Source organism: Cyprinus carpio, chromosome B20 (genome assembly GCF_018340385.1).
Source record: "Cyprinus carpio isolate SPL01 chromosome B20, ASM1834038v1, whole genome shotgun sequence".
In the NCBI taxonomy this organism is placed as follows: domain Eukaryota; kingdom Metazoa; phylum Chordata; class Actinopteri; order Cypriniformes; family Cyprinidae; genus Cyprinus; species Cyprinus carpio.
Window position 1 is genome coordinate 15,851,198 of NC_056616.1, and position 23,532 is coordinate 15,874,729.

The 23,532-nt window shown below is 37.5% G+C and overlaps 2 protein-coding genes across 2 annotated transcripts in view; one reads left to right on the forward strand and one right to left on the reverse strand.

The window, feature by feature from the left end:
• LOC109108851 (BTB (POZ) domain containing 7) overlaps positions 1-6,996 on the reverse strand; it is a 55,761-nt gene extending 48,765 nt beyond the window's left edge. Inside the window, exon 1 of the mRNA XM_042746389.1 lies at positions 6,534-6,996. The gene's annotated coding sequence lies outside the window, so the exon portion shown is untranslated. The remainder of the gene's footprint in view (positions 1-6,533) is intronic.
• Positions 6,997-8,373: 1,377 nt separating this feature from the next.
• On the forward strand, positions 8,374-9,850 carry LOC109068611 (cytochrome c oxidase subunit 8A, mitochondrial-like). The gene is made up of 2 exons (XM_019085378.2): positions 8,374-8,637; positions 9,404-9,850. The coding sequence occupies exons 1-2, from the start codon at positions 8,518-8,520 to the stop codon at positions 9,512-9,514; spliced, it is 231 nt and encodes a 76-aa protein (XP_018940923.1). The 5' UTR covers positions 8,374-8,517; the 3' UTR covers positions 9,515-9,850.
• The last annotated feature ends 13,682 nt before the right edge of the window (positions 9,851-23,532 follow it).

Sequence of the window (23,532 nt, forward strand, 5' to 3'; positions counted from 1 at the left end):
ACTTGTATTCTACCTAAATTTAAATATTTGATTAATGAAACATGACACTCAATTTCATTAACACATTTACATGTGTAGTTATAAATCAAGCTACTGCTGGTTTTTGTATAGTTAAGATACAGTCTTCATTTGGCTGTTCAAATACACATGACACAATGCATAAATCTAATATTTAAAGGATTAAAATGACTGGATGAAGTCAAGCTACAATTGCATTATCTAGATAGTTCAGCTTCACATAAACCCGGCTGGTGTGATTTCAGTCAGATTAAAGTGTGCGCATGACATTTTAAATAGACAAAATTATTGCTTTAGTCTGAAATCAAACTTCTGAAGTGCATGTAAACAAACTTAATGTTAAACAAAACCAGGGCTGAATGAACCCTGTGTGGGATTCTTTTGCACTAGCTAAATCTAAACCAGATGTGAAATGCACAATTTGAACTATCGAAATCCATTTTTCTCCTTCAACTCACATTCTGCACCAGAAAACCAAGACAGAGAGAAACGCAAGCAATAGAGACAATTACTTTAATGAATGGTGTCCTTTCTATGTAATTACCTCTACTCTTTCAGCTGCAGTTTCCACAATCAGCTGGATGAAATTTAGTGATTTGGCCTCCATACATTTCTTTGGAAGCTCCATTCTGATAAAATTACTCCAGACCGTTGTGTATAGAAGACTAGGAGTGATGCTTAAAAATTTGATTGATTTAATAATTTAAACATAAAAATATAAAGAAATAACTTTTTATATGTATACATATACATAAATAGACATTTAAAGCTTTAAATATGCTTGTTAATTTGTTTCTTTAATAACTGTTCTATTAATTATTAGATAATTTATCCCTATTTTCATTTTATTTTTAAAACTCACTCCTAGTCCTCCGTTGTTGTGAACCGCTGACAGCTGAAGCTTGTAAAGTACCACTGATCAAAATGAATAAGTAATTACTGGACTATCAGTCTTGGCAAAACGATTCTTTTGTACAAGACTCAAGAGACAAATAAATAAATCCGAACGCACCCATTAGACCGTGCAGCATGCTGCTCTGAAGACCGTTCCGTTGTACATAAGACTGTATAAATAGAGCAGGACCTTGGCTATTCTTAAAATCTACAAAGAATTAGAACAACACAGGACTGACAAGCGTGATAATGTATTTGACATCTGTGTCCACTAAGTCCACAGTTTATGAGCTTGATCCAAAGAGAGGGAAAATTGGGATGGCAGCTTTTTTTGGTCTCTGTGCTACAGAAGCAAAGCAATTTATGGAAAAAAGGCTCCAACCACAATGGACAACTAAAAGTGTGTCCAAAATGAGGTTGAAACTGGATCTTCTTCCTCCCTGTGGAGTGACTTTTGTAAGTATTTCTGTGCCGAGCGTGACCTGATATGCCAGTCCAGATACAGGTAGGCGTTCACTTTCTGAGGACAAACGCCTAGACCTAGATGAAACAGAGGAAGCGAGGAGGCCTTTACTGGGCAAGTCGAAGGTTGTTCATATGATTTTCTTCTCATTAAGATGAGTCATTGTGACCATGATACCTCATTACTGCATGTGATGAATGCCGGGGGGCTTTCTGACTTCTAGAGACATGAAAATGGGCTAATCATTATGGACTTGATCTCTGTATGGGGGTGGGGACTTTTGACTGCTCCCGTTGCACCTTTGAACGAAGCACTTTAACCCTGTATACACCCTCCAGCTACCTCTGAGCTTTGCTTCTCGCCTCTACCTGTCTGTGTGCCAGATACATGCAGGAATACAACATCTAAACACTCGGGGTAATAGAAGCCATCAATATAAATCTAGTGTTTAATCAAAGTGAATCTAAGTGTGAAGGATATTCATTATTCCTTCTTTCATTGTCTAGTCACCTGTGCATAGTATAAATGTGATTATGCAAAATTGTAAACAAGAACAATCTGTTCCTCATAATGTACTCATAATCACAGTTTAGACGTCAGGAAAGACATAGCCTGTGGTGAGAAGGATGACCGGGAGCCCCAGCGTGTCTCAGAGCCTAAGTATGCCTGACGGAGTGAAGGCTTCGCTATCATCTCAGCAGCACGTGGAGTCTCAGTAAAGCCTGATGCAGGGCAGACTGCTAATGCATTATCAAAAACCTTAAATGGGTCACTGAAAGCTTCCTGTCAATGCCATCAGAAAGCCAGTCAGTCAAAAATTAAAGCTTTTTTGGAAAGCGCTTCTGAAATCCCTGCTGAGACTATAGCCTAGAATTAGCAATGCATTTTTAGATGGTCATGTGGATAGAGCGTTGTCTACTTATAACACTTGGAAAAGCTATTGAATGTGTGTGCAAACCATCTCAAGCTAACAAAACAAGCAACTGGCTATTTAAAAACCAATTGAGCATTAGCGATTTGCAAATCAACATTTTCAAAATCAACTTGAGTCTGCAAATTGCCTGAATGACTAGGCAAATAATCAGCCCTGTATTATTAGGCTGGTTTTGGGCTAACTCATATTGGATGGGTTTCTTATGGGAGCATTTATATAAGAATGCAAAAAAAAAAAAAAAAAAATGAAGTGAGATACAATGCAATGGTCAAAGATGCTCATCTATTAGTGTACTTCTATAGCAGTGATGCTTTAAAGTGCATTATCTTTACTGAGAGGGTTTGTACCATCGATACCCCAAACAGCTACAACACAGAATGTAAATTAAAAAATTTTGAGCTTAAATTATTGAAACATTACTTTTAATCTTAATAATACAACATCATTAAGAGTAAAAAAGCAGAGTAAATGCAAATAACCCTCTGTCTGGGCAAAAGGAGGAAAAAAACAAATATCCTGACCACAACTCTCCAAGCAGGGCATTCCAGCAGTGAGTTGTGGTTTGTGAACACACACTCCAACAAACCACTTTTGCCTATTTCATGCCTTTAAAATGAATGAATTAAAGCCTGCAAGATCTGAGGTCTCATTCAAGAGTGATGTCAAGCCACAGAAAGAATGCTGAATGAGAGTTAAACTTCGAGAGACTTTAGATTGCAATGCAATATTCCTGAATGATTGATACAACCCTTGGGCCTGGGAGGGATACTCGATATAGTCAAATAAAAAAGGACGGGGGGGGTAAAATATCCTCTATTCTGTGTTTGAGTCAATGTGGAGCACAGAAGTTCAAGTTTCTGAACGGAAATGTCACAATTTTCCAATCTCAATGAATATAGCTACATGTGATGTCAACCTGCAAGTTAACAGGCACAGGAAGTGTCTCATAGTAAACCCCCTATGCACTGCAATTTACCATTACATTTTATGCTGCAACATTTCTCTTGTAAAATATGGCAGATCCTGAGAATGACATTTCTATGAGAAATGAGTGAAAAACAGCATTAAATCTCACTTCTTAGCACTGGAAATAAATCCACTGCTGCAGTCCTGGTCTAACAGCAATGGGTTTCATTAGTGCATGATGATGAGGGCTAGACAAAGGAAGTGAGCACTTAATTCCCGTGTGTGTGAAAGAGAGAGTGTGCAAAAGAAAGAGAACTCAAACATCCTATTGGACAAGGTGAAATATTGGGACCTGAGTCAGCCTGTCATTTTAAGAGAAGGGAAAAAAAGTGGTTGCCAAGGACAACAAGGGGGAGTGGAAAATAAAAACATGTCCCACTTTCCTTTCCCCATCCAATTTCTCTCTCCAGTGACAGCAGCCAGAGGTCAAGCCAGTGTACTTGTGGAACTACAGGGACCTTCAAAAACTGCACACTGAAAAAATTATTTTATTCATATTTCTATATCCATGTGCATCAGCCAACTACCATTTTTTGGATTAATGTTGCAAAAAATAGCAAACCATTATAGCAATTACGTCAGCAAAGTCCAAATGTATAAGGCTGCAGTCCTTATAATGCAGCAAATTTCCTTGTTTCCCTGAAATACATAAGCCAAATGAGCTGAAACATCATTGTACTGAACATGAGGACAGGAGCAATGTTTCATAACATCATCATACTTTTGTTGCGATAAGATTACTATAAGATTATGAGTGCACAGTCAACAAAAGCCCAATAAAACCTTATTTTCTAATCATACCTGGGGCGCCGTTAATCGATACAACCAGATTTGCAGTTGTTTGATGCTTTTCAAGGTTATACAATTGGCAAGATACTCATGTTACATTCTACCGAAGTAGCACACAGTCAGTCTGCAAAACCGACACATCGCTACAGAGAGACAGTGAACTTATTCAGGACAGCAGAAGATTTCATAACGATTCTTGATGGACTGACTTGATACTGTCAGCTGTGAAGCAGTTATCCCACACAGGACTCAACAATGAGGATGGCCTGATGGTACGCAGTGTGAGAGAGTTTTGGGACAGTTGGCAGATCTGTCACTTGTCCTATCGGGTCAGTTGCTGCACTGTCACTAAATCTTGTATCCGCTGATTATGGACATGTGTTTTAATGTCTTGCAAACTTAAACATTTCTCATAAGTTTGACAAATTGCAAATTCTGCTTTTTAATGTCATATCGTTCGATATTGCCCAGCCCTAATGCAAGTCTTGCACTAAATTCCAGTCACACTGAAAGTTATGAGGAACAGATCAAAAAGTGAGTCATTATTTATTGAGGTGCAAACTCAAACTGCAGCAAGGACCTGCAGTTAGTTAGTTGAATTTAAGAAATGCATCAGTGAATAAAAGCTGGATGAACCGATAGCCAGTTCATCCAGTTCAAAAATAGAGTTAATCGAGTGGCAAGATCATCAGTGAATAATATCTTAAATTTTCAATCGATTCCTCTCACAGTACTATCATATGACTTGTGATAAAGAGCATGTCATATGGACTACTTTTGTGACATTTTTTTCAGCAGCGGTCACTGATTTGCATGAATATCTATTCTTCAAAATATAACAGGTTACAAAATTCTTTACAGGTTTTGGAGTGATATGAGAGTGAGTAAAAGATGACAGAGCTCACATTTTCAGGTCAACTATCCCTTTAACACAGAACTGCAGCACCACCACACATAAATCTGACTTAACTGTTGGCACAGGCACATATTGCAGCACAGTAGCAAAGGAAAGGATGGCCTACATCACAGGAAGATGAAAAAAAGAGGGGGGAACCCCTACACATCAACCACAGTCACAACACGTCTGCAACATACTGCACGACCCAAACCGCACACTGCTCTCTTCACTCAATTGTTTCTTGAATTACCCACGCTGATGAACAACAATGGTTCTGATTGAGCTATATTAAGGTCGACATTCTCTCAACAGAGCAGCAGCAGATAAAGCAGGACAGAATTGGATTGGTTTCATCAAAACGTTTACCTCATTAGGTAGGTGCTAGGCTATCAGTAATTCACGGCATCTCTAGTCTTGCTTGGGGGACATCTGATAACCAATGCACCTGAAATCCCTGAATATTTCCTACAACACCAAATAATTCTCACTGTGACCATCTCCATTATCACAAAGAAAACAATTTTGTTTGCGAAACAATTCATTAGCACAGTCTCACAACACATTTGAAGTCAAAAGGCTCCATGTGGGAAACTGAGAGATACTGTAGAGCTGAATGAACTCAAGGGGGCCAAACAGGATGAGACTTGATGTAAACCAATTTGGTCGTCAGTTAAAACTTTGCCTTTAATTAGACCCTGAAGACTTCCAGAATTCCAAAGGAAATAAACAGTCAAGACAAAGACAGGGGAATATGTTCCTGTCCACTAATTTTCCTAAACAATACCCTGTCTAATTACAGAGGTCCAAAATAAGGCACAAGTCTCTTTTTTTAAATACAAATAAAGGTAGGTCAGTGAGGGAGGACCTGTTAGATGAAGCAAAATAGCTCTCTCGTGGGGACTATATTAGCTTTTTACAAGCACAAACATCTCTAACATGCCAAGTATGCTTTTGGAACTTGTTAGTAACGTTACCTATAATGTTATGCTGGTCAACTCGAAGAGTATCTCTTAAATCAAGTCATTCACATATTTGAAACCGGTTATAACATGCTGGTGGCTACTGACAGCTCCAATTAAACATGCATGCTTATTCCTAGGATGAATCTTCCTCTTTATTAAATGACGTGTCCGCATACATGAAGGCATTGTTTCTGTAATAACCGCACACTACGCATACTCAGCTAGCCTAGCTTTATGTGAATTTAGCATTCAGGTGGCTCTTAACAGCTCCTTTGAGTAAAAAAAGTTACCAAAATGCGGCATATCTAGTTGTTTCAACCTCATTGTGCAAGAAACTAAAGAACTTACGTGATGTTAATGTTTTCTTTTGGTCTAGCATGCAAGCTAACCATAATAACTAAGCTTTGCTTACTAGTTTTATGCGGAAGAGTGAAATAGGTTACTATTTAAAGTTTATCCTGTTATAACAACCAACATTATGGATAAATATTCAAAGGCTGTTGTGGTTTTAATACACAAGGCACAACCGTAAATGTAGCTAATTCAGCAGCTCGCCATGGCAGATTAGCAAGCAAAGCAAAAAAGGAGAAAAAATGCCTTCAACCTTACCTGAGTCAAGTTTACAGTTCCTATCTTCTCTTCTTGCTCATAAAACGAGGCAAAATCCAAGCCATCGACTCCTGATATTTGCTTAGCCGAGCAAAATCTTTCGCACTTTTCTTTCGTAGAGTGTTACTGAGTTAAAAAAAAAAAAAAAGCCTCTGCGCGTCCCGGGTTCACACTCACATACACACACACAAACACATATATGAAGCGCTAGCAGGCTGCTAGTACTTGTACGCTATACCATCCGTCCAACATTAGTCGCTTTTAATACCTTGTTCAACAAACAAAACAGTTCAAATAGAGTCTGTGCTCTTCGCTTTCAGTTTGCCGTGAGCAAATATTACATGTAGTGTTGTATCCTCCTCTTATTCAGCAAAACACAATGAGGGGAGGGCTAAGCGTCAGGATTTGGTTAGCAATGTCGCTACGCCATCTATCTGCTCGAGCTCGGATGAGGCATATAGAGCAAAAAGGTCCAATCAGTCTTCTGTGTACGAAGGACCTATGGACTCTCATTGGTTACCAAATGTAAAGAAATGCGTAAACCTCAACTACTCTGTTCGCTTTAACATTTCGTGTGTGTGTGTGTGTGTGTGTGTGTGTGTGTGTGTGTGTGTGTATGTATATATATATATATGCCCTATATTATATATATATATATATATAATTTTAGAATTAATATATGTCATATATTAATTAACGTCATAATATAATATAATATAATATAATATAATATAATATAATATAATATAATATAATCTTTTGTCATCAGAAGGGCCATTTTTCCATAGGAGGGCGACAACACCACATTATTGAACTGTTGTCCACTAGGTAGCTTCAGATGGATGGCCTACAATTTCTCAGAAATCTTTATGACGTCATTAATAATCTATGCAAATCTGGATGAAGTTGATAAAAAAATAAGAAAATTACTTAATTTTTATTTCAATAACTTCACACATCCCTCACTATCACTAACAAAGGCTGGAAGGGGTTTATGCTTTCAAATAAAGCACAAAAAACTACAGTATCTTGGTTTCAGGATGCTTTTGCCCTACTTTCATATTTAGTGGTGTTAAGAAAAAATCCTCAGGTAATATATCTTCTTTCCACCAAAGATATCAAAATAGCACAATAACAGGACACACACACACACAAATTTGCTTACACCCAGTACATAAACCAAACAATGAGTAGGGTGTATCCACAGTGGACACACTGTGAAAGTGTTGAATGGCAAGCAGTGTTCTAACATGAAAGACCAGCCTCTGTAATGTGATCACCAAACATGAATGAAGTGCAGTACCACAAGCCATACTGACAGCTGACAGAACACACAGCCAGCTGCACCACTTTCTGCACTTTTATCTCCCTTCAATCTGCTCCTCTAATCAGATCTCTTGTAATTTGTACCTCTTTGTACTGGACACAGCCCTGAATGCACACTAAGCAGAGAGCCAGGTGTTTTTGGCTACCTGTGTTCCTGTGAACTCATGTGCTGTCAAACAGCATCTGCAAAGCAGGTTGTACATCAAACAAGACATTAATAACAGAAGATAATACAGTTACGATCTATAAGACTGTTACAGTATGAGCCAAAATGAGCTTTGTCCATCACCTCTAAAGTTAAGGAAAGTTTAGCGGTCCAACTTGAGACGATGTAACTTTAAATCTAAATTACACTCAATCTAGGACAATATGATGTTATTTTCTGCTGTTTCATGATCATCTTGTCAAAAGGGGCATTGAAGGAAAGTTAATAGACTGGGTGGGTGGTCGAGCTGTCTAGGCCCCTCCCAAAGAGTGGGCTGGTTTTGGGAGATAAAGTCTATAATATGACAGGATACATCTATTTTCTCTTCAGCAGTTCTGAGGCAGGAAACCCAGGGGCTGCACACAGTGAACATCCCCCCTTTCCTTTTCCCTTAGCCTCTCTCTTTCTCAGACACATCCAGAGTTACTGGTGCTGACCCATACAGCTGGTGGGATGCTGACCTTTCTGAGGGGAGCTGTGCAGCCGGTGACTGTCAGCAGGGCGAGGGATATTGTCCAGAAACGCAACTCCAGCATTTACAGCAAACCACCCAAAAGCAAGATCGGACCTGGGGTGAGTGAAAAAATTACAAAATCTTAAAAGGTTCCAAATATTCATTGGATCAGCCAACATTAGTTTAACTGGGGTCAGTGGAGATAATGGGATTAACTTGGATGACTCCTTGTATTGAAGAATATAATCCTTGTGGTTAGACAAGAACAGAATAACAATGACAAATCAAGCAAACCATCCAAACATCATATTAGTTCATATAGTTAGTAGTATAAATATAGTCATTTTAATATACAGTTTATAACTTTCTAAAGGTTTCAGGTCAGTATGATTTTTATTTCTTGACTGAAATTTATTCTTTAATTCAGCAAGGATGTATTAAATTCATCAAAAGCGACAGTTAAATGCTGTTATTTTGAACTTTCTATTTATAAAAAAAAAAAAAAAAAAAAAAAAACTAAAAAAAGGATTATGGTTAAGCAGCACAACCATTTTCAACACTTATAATAACATTGACAATAAAAATGTTACTTGAGCATATTAGCATATTATAATGATTTCTGAAGGATCATGTGACACTAAAGACTGGAATAATGCATATATTTATGTTTATATTTATTTTATTTTTATATATATATATGTATATATTTATAAGTTTATATATATATATATATATATATATATATATATATATATAAAGTACTATTTGAAGTTTATATATACATAGTAAGTATTTTAAATGTAATAATATTTTACATATTACTGTTTTTAAATTAAATAGCAGTGCAAATTTTGTAAGTATTAAATTCCACATGTATTCCCGCAGCAAAGTTTCTTCATCATGTCTGTGTTTGCCGTTGCCCTCCTGGCCCCCGCCGGTTGGATTCTGCACCACATCCCAGAATATCGTCAGAGAGCCAAACCCCCACCATCTTGAAGAACACCTCCGTCACGGTCAACTTAACCGGGTGTCGTGTACCACTGACAGACCTGGCTGCCTCTAAAGCATTATTCACCTCCAGTGAAAAATGGAGATCTTTAAAACATGAGCAACATCACAAGTAACAAAATAATAATAATAACAATTATAAAGTGTGTAATAAAATAATAAAATTATCCAATATTACAATTGTCCAATTGGGAGGGAGAAATTGGCCCCATTTGAATCTGACAAGAAATTTAATTCCTTGGTGTTTAATGCCTTAGGACTGTGGCCCTTATTACATGCAAAATGACTGTATGCTTTCTCCTGTAATAAAGTTTTGGTTGATAACTTTGTGTTTTCACTGTGCTAATTGTTCTGGCCTTGGGGGCACTGCTTAGAAATATACATAGAAATGAGATTTCTTAAGAACAAATCACTTCAATAATGTCTCATAATTTGGAGCAGATGCTAAATAAGGAAGCAGATTGATGCAGCCAATTCATAGGTGAAGGTTATTAGAAGGCCGGTGGGCAAAGTTTGCCATGACACCAAGATTAAACCATTACCCTGGGATTTTTCATGACCACAAAGAGTCCAGAACTTTGGTTGAACATTTAATCTGAAGCACAGTGCCTTTTTAGAGTATAGTATCCCATCCCATGCAGTGACACCTCTTGGGGCACCCCCTGCTGGGCTAAACAACAACAGCAGCTACCCTTTTTATCCAGGAGTCTCTCTTCCAGGTATCGATTCAGCTCTGCTTAGCTTTAGGAGAGTTACAAGGTGATAGCTGCCGGCTAAATGGCAAGCTACCACCCACACGGAGTATCTCGAAAGGTCTGTATACTTGAGGAAACACAGAACACAGATGTGCTTGATAACATCCAAAAACACAAACATGATATGGTCAATGTTTGTCCATGAGTGTTTCAATCCTCCTTGGAGCAGAGGAAACCGGCTAAGGTCATTGCGGTCAAAAATGTATCACTGTAATAATGATGCTGTTCACATGTACACTTTGTAATTTTTTTCCAAAAATTTATGCTGAACCATTTGAAATGCCAGGAAAAGTGATTCAATTCAGTGAATTCAATATTGGTTGATGTTAATTTCAGCAGTTACTAATACATTATTAAAATCAAAATGTGTCTTTGTTAATAGTATTTAATGGACCTGAGCTAACATGAACAGTTGAATTTTTATTAACAACATGACATTAACATTAACAAAAAATAATAAATACAATAACATATGTAATGCTCTGTCAGTGTTCGTTAATATATTAACTAAAGTTAACTAATGGGACCTTATCCAAATATGTGTTTAATTTATTTCGTTTACTCATGCCTGCTAAGGGGAATATTAATCTGCATTTCATATATATAGGTGAGCAAAAAAAAAAAAAAAATTTTTTGGATATAATGGATATAAAAAAAATGCCCTGTATCTTCTTTTCAGAATAGTAGCATATACGAGCTTGGAGATCTAGACATGAGACTCAATTAGTCCCTAAAATAAGTTGTAAGTGTAGGGACATTCAGATACATTCATTTTCCAAAGACTGCAGAGAGTGACCCTGTCTCAAGCACTTTAGAATCCCCATTGTTTGTTTATTTTTCCAGAACAGCAGGAATGTTGAGATTCAGCCTCATTGTGGTAACATGAATTTATTTCTGTTCTAACATTGTTTAAATAAATCTTTATAAAGGAAACAAGATGCATTCCTAGTCTTAAGAAATGTATAACAAAATAACCTGAACATCTGGTCCATTTTGCTGTTATATTATCATTCTTCACCCTCATTTTAAAATCATAACTCTGTGCCGTGAACTGGAAATGAATAAACTAAACTATAGTGATGCTTTTACATTTAATATCAGCATGACAGCAGAAAGTTGTTGTTACAATGTATCTTTTCCTCTAATTTATCAACTGAGTATTTATTCAGCAAAACACTTTATTGTTGTTTTACTGTTTAAGTTTAAGAAGTAATCAAATGCCTGCAGTTAAATGGTACTCTCATATGTCTACAATCGTCTGATTGATTCTACTGAGTTGGTTCATCTTAAACAGTCCTTTCTCTCATGAGCGTGCAGCCCTGGAAAGTCTGATTTACTCTAGTGAATCGGTTCCTGATAAAAGGTCCTCTCTCCCACATGTAGCAATAGAAAGTATAATTCATTCTATTGAATCGGTTCATCCTAAATAGCCAGTTCACTCACATTGCTTTGAAAAGTCTGGTTCATTCAATGATTCATTTAAATGAATGGACTGACAAAATGATTCACCAATTCAAGTCCCAGATGTTTTTGTTGTGGTAAGCATAGACCTGTTCAAATTTAATACTGTAACACTAATTGTTGTCAAATGAGCAAAAATATACTTCTGATTAACTTACAGGCATAAATTTTACTTGTATTGTTTAGTAATTATGAAAATATTACCCCCTTCGATGTAATTTGCTACTTTTTGTCAGTATCTTGTAATGCAACTAACTACTTCTTCAAAGCAGCAGCTTGACTTCAATTATGATTAGCTTGTTCCCCTGGGTCAAATTCAATAGTGCGTCACTCATCCCAGTGTCTCCAGTTAATCCAGTATAGTGAAACTCAAAACGACCCACAGTGAAATGGAACAAGCAGACCCCCCAAGTACTGTGAGACCTGCAGCTAATTGTTCCAGAGAAACTAAATGGTTATTTTATTAGGCTCTGTTGATTATGGAAAGTCAAGCAGAGTTTTATTATCATTATCAAAAGCAGATTATCCATCGTTAACCCACTGTTTCCTGTTGCTTTTCAGATAGTGTACAAATAATCAAAATTTGACAACTGATGCTATATATAATTAATTTTAGAAAGATGTAATAATGTGCACCTGATCTGTATACTGAAAATAAAACAGATTTATGCTCCTTCCCTTTCTGGTATGCTGCAGCTGATCTCTCAAAGATTAACATGTAAATAGCAGCAATACTGTCTCTAGAGCAAACATTGTTTCCTGATAGTCCCACAACTTGGGACAGAATGTTCTTTCCCTCCTGCTCACAGCTAAATAAGACTGTGCCGGTTCCTGCTCTGCTTCAGCATATCGGTTTAATAAAGAAGAATTGTGAGTGAAAGGACTGGATTTATTTGATTTCTGTGCATTCATGCATTACAAAACATGAAATGAGTTCTCAAGCATGTAAATGGACAGTGATTAGGTTTAAATGTTACCACAGAGCTTAAAACACACACAGTGCCTTAAGGCGAGCACAAGCAAGATAAAAGATATGTGACCACAGTTGTGTGTGTGTGTGTGTGTGCAGTATGTGTGCATGATAAATAAGTGAGCTCTGGGTGAATTGGTCTCTGGGGGTGTGTGTGTGTGTTTTTGCATCTGTTTGCTGTGAGGATGTACACACAGTTAAGGTATCATAAGGCTCACGCTTTCCCCACATTGTGGGAAATTTTGATTTAATTTAATTTTCCTATTTATTTATTTATTTATTTATTATGCCTTGGCGAGACCCTTTTCACCCTGTTTTTGTTTATATATTGTACTTATCAGTGAAAACAACAACATTTTAAAATGAATTGAAATGACATAAACACCTAACAAGCTGAAGTAGTATTTATGAGCAGAAAAAGAAAAAAAATTAATTAACGCATTAATGCAAAAGTATTATTTAATAAATTTGGCAGTGTTCCCTCAAAAACTGGGTTGCATAATTAACAGATCAATATGGTCTACGATCAAACAGTTCCAAAAGGAACAAAATGTTTGAATTCAGTTTTTGGTAATAATAGCATAATGAGAAATTCATAAACAATTTGTCTTGTAGGCTTGTTATTTTTGAATGCGAACACCACAATTGTAACAAGGCGGGAAAAAATCCCAAAGAAGAAAAAAAATCTCTCTCTCTCTCTTTCTCTCTCTCTCTCTTTCTTAACAGAGAAGTTGTTATAACCTGTGAGATCAAGGTCAGCATGTTTAAGTCCAATGCTATAACATAACGAGAAAATGAAAATCTCTCCTGGGTCAAAATGACTGGAACACAACATAAGTTTAAGTATACTGAAAACTGGCACACAGAAGTCAATTACACTGAGTGCACTGATTCAGTGCTCTCTTGTGGTGTAACACTGGTAGTGAACACACACAACTTTAAACTAAGATTTTATAGTAAATCTGCAGCTAAACAAAAAAAAAACAAAAAAAAAATATAAAAACATGTTATTATATAAATATTAAAATATATAAATCAATGTTTATATATTTTATGAAACATAAATTCAGTAAAATACAATGACTGTTTTATAAGAATATTTTAAGATGACAGCAAATTAATAAGTAAATAAATAAATATACAAACATTCAAAAGGGTACTAAACTAGTATTTTTTCTTAATTCTTACTCAGGCTAAAACTAGGAAGTCTAAGCTAGAATTTGATAAAATGAATCTTTCTAAAAAAAAAAAAGTTTCAAAATTTCATAAAATAAGGTTCTGTAGCCCTATGTAGAATTGACACCGAGTGGTTGAACTAGGTATTGCAGTCCAAATTCAAAATATTGGAGAGGGGTTTTTTTTTCACCCAGCCCTTCCACCTCAGACTTGACGCAGATGTAGGTTGCCAGATTAACGACACAAACAGGAACGAGCGCACTTGACGATGAATGAAATGAAATATGCTGTTTTTTCCACCAACTGGCAACCCGGGATGCCGAAATACAATTGGGTAAACTGACAGTGGGCGGATTTCACAAACCAAAACAAAGATCGACATTCTGGGCCTGAGCACATTTTCAAAGGAGAATAAGTGACTGTGTCATGATCTCTAGCTAGAGTGCCCATGAGCTTCGCTAGAGGGCACTCCATTCCAGACCCTTGCAGCTTCACCCCGGACTCCATTTGCCATAATCCTCCTCCACTAATCATCAATCACAATCACCCCACCACCACAACATCATCAACCTCACACTATAAGAACAGCACACACACAGTCTCACATCGCTGGTGATTGAATGCTTAGCCTGTAACGTTCTCCTGTTTTCCCTGAGGTTTATTCCCGTGTTTTCTTGCTTTGCCTTGTCTTCGTGTGTTTTGATCTTGTACTATTTATCTGATTTATGATTGTTTGCTGCTTGCCCTGACCTTCGCCTGTTTTCGTGGATTACTCTTTTGGATTCCCTTGTCTATACTGTTTCGCTGGTGTTTGACCTTGCCTGTTTGACTACGCTCTACAATAAAAAGCCTGCAAGTGGATTCCCACTCTGACAACACCTCCTTTGTTACAGAATCACCAGCCACACCCGGATCCAGCGGCTTTTAGAGCATTAAAGGCCAATCATGGAAACAGTGGACCAGCTACTACACCTTTGGCAAAGAGATTTGTCTATTGAGGATTACATTCATCATTTTTTTTTTTTTGAGTTGTCCTATCAAGTACCTTTTGATGAGATCATGTTAAAGGACCTTTTCTGTTAAGGTCTTAATGAACCAACAAAATCATGGTTACCTGAAAGGAAATTTGACTGTAGTTTAAGGGACATTATGGACTATGCTCTCTTGTTATGTGGTTCTCCGTTCACTGTGGGAGAGGCAGAGGACTTTAAAACCACAGAGACTTATCATAAAATGGCCACCAGACCAGAGACTTTTTGCAAGATGGCTGCCATTCCTGAGTCTCATCCCATCATGGCCACAGTTCCAAAGCCTGCTCACGTCAAGCCTGAGTCAAGTCAAGTCACAATTGATCTTCATGGGTCAAGTCAAGTCACTGCTGATCTTCATGAGTCCAGTCAAGTGACAGTTCATCTTCATGAGTCAGGTCAAGTCACAGCTGATCTGCCAGAGCCTCGTCACGTCTCAGCTGATCTGCCAGAGTCTCATCACGTCTCAGCTGTTCATCCAGAGTCTCATCACGTCTCAGCTGTTCTTCCAGAGTCTCGTCACGTCTCAGCTGATCTTCCAGAGTCATGTCATGTCTCAGATATCCGTCCAGAGTCACATCGCTTTGCAGCTGATTATCCAGAGTCACGGCACATCACAGCTGATCACCCAGAGACACGTCACATCACATCTAGTTAGTGAATCCCCTTGCTTCCCCTAATAGGGCTATGGAGGCCAATTATAGACTTTTGTCCTGTCCCGATCCAGCCGAGGAGGCTGCTTATGAACTCTCAGCCCTGCCTGTCAAAGCCAGGGATGCTGCCTGTGAATTTCCTAACTGTTCTGTTGTGGCTGCAAGGCCCATTCTGGAACTCTCAATCCAACCTGTCGCGGCTACTAAAGCCATAAATGAACTGTCAGTCCTGTTTCAGTCAATGAATTTGCTCCACCAGTCCCAGTTAATGAGTCCAGTTCTGAATTGTCTCCTGGTCCAGTTTTCCCCAATGACTCAGAACATTCAATTTGTACAGTTTCAGCCAATACAGGTGATTTTGAGTTACCTGTTAGTTCACTCTCTGTCTATGCACCCAAGCTTGAATCATCTATTTTTCCAATGTCAGTTAGTGATCCTTGTGAGGAATTGTCTGTGTTTTTCAGTGTTCCAAGGTGTGTCTAGCTCAGAAGCAACTGTCTTACCGGTTTCAGTCAAGGATTCTAAACCTGAACAGTCTGCTGGTCTAAATGTAGCTGTTGCATCTGTCAATGAACTGTCTGCCTGGTCAGTCCTAGTCTGTAAGCCTGTATATGAACTGTCATCTGGTCCAGTATCCCAGAGTCAGTTTGATTTCCCTGTCTGCCCAGTTCCAATCAAGGAACCTGTTATCTGCCCCATTTGTCCAGTTAACTCTGTCACTGCCATAGAAACCATTCATGAACTGTCTGCCTGTTCTGTCTTGCCAATCCCAGTCAGTGAGTCTAATTATGAACTGTAAGCCCAGTCCGTCAAGGCCAAGGAGACTGTTAAGGAACTCTTTGCATTTCCTGCCTCGGTGCTTGAGACCGTAAATGCACTGTCTGTCTCTTGTCTGAGTTCTTCCTAGGTCCCAATCTCTGCCAAGGGTTCTTGATCGGTCTGCTCTGCCGTGGTGGTCACCTTCTCCACCATGGGTATCTTCAGACACGTCTGCTCCACCCTGGTGGTTTTCTGCTCTGCTCTGGTGGGCTCCAGCTCCACCCTGGTGGTCTTCTCCACCTGCTCCGCCGTGGTGGTTCTCTGCTTCGCTCTGTTGGTCTTCAACTCCGCCTGCTCCACCATGGTGGTCCTTAGCCCTGCTCTGGTGGTCTTCTGCTCCACTCTGGTGGTCTTCAGCTCCGCCTGCTCTGCCCAGGCTCCCTGCTCTACCGGCTCTGCCTCAGTTCTTTGTTCTTCCACTTCCACATGGACCTGACTCTCCATCCCTCCCCCGTTCCGCCACCGCTCCACCTCCCTTCTGGACTTTAATCTGTTTGGAGCATCTGGAAGCAGCTTCTTGGTGGGGGGCTCTGTCATAATCACTAGCTGCAGTTCCCATGAGCTTCGCTAGAGGGCACTCCACTCCAGACTCTTGCCACTTTACCCAGGACTCCATTTACCATAATCCTTTGCACGGACTCACCAATTGCAATCACCTATCTCTGCCCTGACCTTCGCCTGTTTAGTGAATTACTCTTTTGGATTGCCTTGTATGTACTGTTTCGCTGGTGTTTGACCCTACCTGTTTAACTACGCTCTACAATAAAAGCCTGCAAGTGGATTCCCAATCCGACAACGCCTCCTTTGTTACAGACTGTAACATTGTTTTTCAGATAAACAAGTATGCTAACTCATGTTTCTTAAATATCTGCAAACATGGTGTTTTTATGCTTTAGTAGAGTCAAAATCTTACATACAGCACCTTTAAAAAGATCATTTGAAGAATGTTTTACAGAATATAGGTTCCTTTTGTTCCCTTTACATGCCTTGAAAAGCACCACCTTTAAAAAAAAAAAAAAAAAAAAATCATGCTGCACACATAGTGAGACAGGCATAGCCCTAAATGAACTGCATTCTGCATTTAGGGTCTTCCCCAAACAAGTCACTATCACATCCGAGTGGCAGATTATTAATAGCACAGAGGGCAAAGAATAAATAAGATGTAACCCTGTCCAACCCAGAACACAGCGCCATCAGACCATAGTCTGAGTGCCCCGTCTTAATACAGCACCTCTAAATTTAGCCAGATGAATAATGCATCAAATCGTTTTTACTGTAGGCTTCTACTTTCAAAATAAAACCTAAAAATAGTCATCTAAAAGTTTCATAAATATAGACACAATTCTAAGATATGACCAGTACGAAAATAAGTGAGCCCAGGGTATTTTTTTAACACAATCTCCTCCTTTTGTGTTATTCCCATCTTGTCTTCTTCTGTGCATTACATACTTTTTTTTCTTATAATTTAGTGTCAGCATGAAGATGAAAAAGGAGAAAAAAACCTTGCTGAACCTGCACTGCCATTATCACTGCCAGCTTCACAAGAGAGATAAATGCTATTATCAAAACTGAACTCATTCCTTGGTTTGCTGTACGTAGCTTTGTGATATGAAAAAGCTGACAAATCAAATCTGTTCAAAGAGGCTTCGATATTACAGAGTTATCTGTTCTTCATGTTGGAAATGTTACACAGCCTCGGTGGTCAACATAAATCAGCATAAAGGGGCAAAGTATGATATTTTAAGGGTATACAGATCATCTTTAGCATTTAAGAGATGACTTGAAGTTTCAATGCCCCCAGCAGATGGAGCCTTTGTGTAAAAGACAGCAGTGCCATTTCTCCAACTTGTTCAAGGCTTAACCACAATGTCACTACAAGATGGTATGTTTATTTTTGGATCAACAGCTTTTGTTTGGCAATTACTTTCTGCTTAATCAGAACATCTGTTAAAGAGCACCTATTTTGCCAGAGCTGCATTTATGCAGTGACCCTGTGACTTGCAGAAACAAAACTATCGTCCTATTTCTGAGAATGAATTAAGAAAAAGATTTATGATTTAAGATAAAGTTAATGCTTAGATTGTGATTCTTAAAAAAAGCATATGGCAACATTTGCATTTAATATTCACTAATATTCAGACGAACGACTGTGAGTGTGACACTGCTTTTCTACAACAGTTGAATACAGTAAAAGTTAATATTGAGTCATTTAGACACAACATTATAATGTAATTTTGCTACACAAATGAAAGCAAAGTCCAAACAATGTTTACAAAAAGAGCAACATTATAGTTGTGAAATAGTGGTGTTTCATCCCTGAATGAATCAATTTTTGAAAGAATCAATTAATTATTCAAGGGTTCACTTGAATGATTTTTTTGAAAGAATCAGTTGAGGGAATAATTCAAGGACTCACTCACAATGAGTCTCGTTCATAAATTATCAAGTGCACTATTTCAGGAGGTGGCCATTTGTAGTGGTGTCCAAAATTATAGTAGACATTTTCAAGTGCACTCATTCAGCCCCCATTATTATGAGAAGTGCACAACACAACAAACGGAATCACCACACAACACAACGGCACAGGACTAATTTTGTTGTCTTGTGCTAATTTTGTTTTGTTGTGGCTTGTTTCTGTTGTGTTGTGCAAATTTTGTTTGCTACTTTGCTAATTTAACAAATGTAAATGCAACATCTTATTCCTGGATGAATGCGTTTTGAATCAGTTATTCAACGACTCAATTGGAAAGACTCATAAAACTGTGTTTCTGAATGAATCATTTGAATGAATGAATGAATGAATGAATGACTGAGTGATAAAGACACTTTACTGTAACAATGCATCCCACATAAAGAGTCACTGAAATATGACCACCATTAATGCCTTGAATGCGCAAACACAAATAAACACAGTGGTACAAACAGTAAAAGTGCTGTGGAGCGCTACTTAACGAATCAGATTTGAAGACTGGAAGTAACAGTTGTATAATGCTGTGTTGTTGATGGGCATACGTTCAAAAAGCATTCACATCATGTGTGCAATCACGTTTGGTACATTACATTCCAAGGCTAAGTTCAGTCAATGGCTCTGCCTGACTGGGATGCTATAGACTGAATCAAAATGACAAATGAGGAATGAAAACTCAGCTTAATTAGATCAAAGACAGCTAGGGATTTTATGCATTCACAATTTTTACTTTTTGGAAATGTCAGATTTCTGCATGCATAAGTAACTATGAAAAGGCTGAATAGGTGAAAACCGGGTTGTGGCTGCATTGTTGAATTAGAAGAAAGCCTGACAGAATCCACTTATCGTGTTGGAAACATCTGATATTTCAGTCATATACTTATCTCAGTTGTAGCTTTTGGTTGTTAAATCATAGACATTCTATAGGTGTATATTTCATTATTTCATCAATTTCAAGACATTTGAAACCCCCATATATTTATATATTTAAATGTATAGTATTGATCAACCTCATTTATGTGCAGCATCTGCTGGTGACAGCACTTGAGATGATCAGTGATTTAATGCGATGACTTGATGGTGAGTGAACCCAGAAAAAACATGACTAGGACAAAGTGCCCTTCATGAAGGGAACTGACTCCTACCATTAGACACAACATTATAATGATTCAGTTAGACTGGATAAAATCTGTGGTCAGATTACACATTACTGGAATATTTAATTAGCCTGTCAGCATTCATGTGTGGTTTACCAACATGTTTGCTTATTTGTACAAATCAATTAGCTGCGTAATCAAACTATTTTTTGAAGGATTCTAGGCTTAGCTGCTTCTCATTAACTCAAGCTCAGATTTGAAACATCTAGTGTTGTGTATTCCTTTGTAACTGAGTGCCAGATTTAGTGCAAAAACATTAAGCCTCACTGTCCAACATTTAATGTGTCCATGCTGTTCAAACATTTTATATAATTTTTATTTTCTTACACAAAGGATTTATTTAAAATGCAGCTAACAATACACATACTTAAGGAAAGCATGTTCTTGTGTCTAGTGCCTCATTTTGTATGGGAACAATGTGTACAATAAACCTGAAAGTGCTGCTAGAACATTTACTTAATCTTATACTATGAATCAAAGCTAACAGCAAGTATGTAAACCTCTGAGTTGGCAAGCACCATTCTAGACCACCATGTGATGGATGCAAAGATCTGCCGTGGCATCTGCCAGACATCAGCACTGCTCTGGTTCACTGACTCTGTGAGTCATTGTTGACCTGTAGGATATTTTTTTTTTAGAGATGCTGCACAAATACTGAAAAATTTTGGATATGTTTAATTTCTTTAATTGATCAAGAACACATTCAATTGTTCAAATGTGACAGTAAAAAAAATGTAAGCAAATGTATTTATAAAATTAGAAAAAGATTTAGAAGAAGTTTTTTATTTTATTTTATTTTTTTCCTTTTTATTCAACATTGATAATAATAAAAAAAAATTATGTGGCACTGAAGAATGGCTTTGTGATCACAGGAAATAAGAAAATATTGTATGTAATTTCCCCCCACACAAATCAAATAAATGCAGTCAGGGTGAACATAAGAGACTTCTTTCAAAAACATTTAAAAATCTTACAAACCCCAAACTTGGAAAGATGCACAGTGGACAGGAATTATTGTTGAAAGTGGTGACCCCCTCTGGAGGACACTGCATGATTCATGCCCCGTTATCCACAACCAACTGTGCCGCTGTGATGAGGTAAATCAGTCACATAATTTACCCTGCCAGATGCACCTGGCAGTAGAAACCCACTCATTGTCCGCTGTTTGCACCACAATCACGAGTTCTCTCTGTCCTCCCCAGGCTTCCCGACTCCTCTCACAGCTGGGTCTGAGTTCTCAGAAACCATTACATTACATGACTCTTGGAAAAGGTGTTTTGTTGACATTTAAAATAATTTCTCTCATCTAGTAAAAAGATCATTGATACTAACTGATAATTGTGCAGTGAAAGCAAGTCTTAGACTGAATGATGCAAGACTAAAACATAGTTGCATTTGTATGTACGACGATAAGAAGACTGCTGAAAAAAAACACAACAACTTCTATCATCATAAAAAACTCCTCACAACAAAAAAGATAACAACAATAATAATAATAACAACAAAAATATTAATGAACAAAAACTGTAAAAAATGAAAAATCTGTTATCATTTACTCACCCTTATGTTGTTCTAAACCTGTAATGAATGTCTTTTTCTCCTGTTGAGCACAAAAGTAGATATTTTGAAGAATGTTGGTAAACAAACAGTTGACGGTAGCCATTGACTTTCATAGTATGAAAAAAAATACTATGGATGTCAATGGCTACCATCAACTATGGTCTAATTTTTTCCAAATACAATCACTTTCAATCACTTTTATTGTTCAATTGCCACTGATCCCTCACATTAAATGTTGCTATATATGATCAAAGCTGGTCACAATCCATGATCCACTTGAGATGCTCATCTGATCCTTATACAAGGACTTTGGGCTGGTAACATCCATCCTGCCAGTCACAAGGGAAATAATAAAGGCTTTAAAAATAGAAGGGCTGATCTGTGATACACACTATGCTGTCAAATAATTGTATGGCTCATTCTATAAATAACCATACACAACACAATATTAATAATATATCTGCAGTCTGTCATCATATCATCACCCTCATGCTGTTCCAAACTTGCATCTTTGTTATGTAGAAGATATTTTGAAGAATGTTTCAGCTGTTTTTGCCCGATCAATTAAAATCAATGGTTGGACAACATTATACCCCATTGACTTTCATTGTATAAACAAAAATGTTTCAAAATATCTTCTTTTGTGTTCCACAAAAGAAGGGGAAAAAAGCATCCTAAATGAAAACTTTCTAGTATTTAGGGTGGTAACCAAGAAATTGTGAAATGAGAATATCATTTAAGAACTGCTTCTGAATCATTAAAACTTCTTGGTGCTGGAATTTCATTTGAAACACAATTCTGTGCCATCATCACTTCAGTCTAAACGATACATAGCTAATGTCTGACAGACAAAAGGTGAAACGAGGTGCTCTTGGCTATCGAAGTTCAATTATTCAAACTGAAATAGAAGCTCAGTTACAAAGAGGGGCCCTCAGTCCCACAGCTGTGGATCTATGTCTATTACCCTCACATTCATTTTGCTCTCTTTCATCATGCAGGCCAAGCTGGAGCCTGGGCGTTTATAATGGCTGAGCTAACAATGCATCCATCAAAGGGCCTTACCTGTAGATAATAAATGAAAAGAAGTCATTAATCCATTCAAAGGAACACAAGGACACAGACTGATATCTCTGGCCCTAATTGATGTATCAAAAACATACTGCATGACGACACTATTGATGTTGGCCGGCTAGTTTTCAGGAAAATAAACATCTCCCCTCTGCAGACTTGCGATACCATACACAGCGTTTCCATCTCTGGAAGGTCTTTGGACTAAAGCCCTGTTTTTGATCTTTTGCCATGGTCTGACATTTGATACTGTGACATTTCAAAAAAAAAAATATATTACAAAAACTATATTCACACACTAGACCCCTTTAAAAAAACCAAACTGAGACCTCTTTAAAGGGATAATTCACTCAAAAATGATGAAAGTTCTGTCATTATTCACATACCCTCATGTCATTTAAACCAATATGCATTTTCCTTCTCTTGCAAAAGACAAAAGTATAGGAAACACTTAATTTTAAGGTCCAATTCTCACTATGAATTAACTATTAACTATGACTTAGTAAGGTATTATTAAGTGTAGGTATAGGGTAGGAATGGGGATCTGTAGAATATATGCTTTAGAAGTACTAAATAGCCAATATGCTAGTAATATGCATGCTAATAAACAACTAGTTAATAGTGATACTGGTCCTTATACTAAAGTGTTACCAAAGAACACATTTTGAAGAATTGTTCAATGGATTTGTTCATGTTGGACATCATTAACTTTAATTGTATTGATGCAAAAAGCACAGAGATGCTTTTCAAAATATCTTCAGGAAAGTCATACAGGTTTGAAACGACAGTAGGGTGAGCAAATGATAACAGAATTTTTATTTTTGGGGTGAACAATCTCTTTATATAGAAATCACATTATTTTGGGAGAGCCAGATGAAAATAAAGAAAAAAA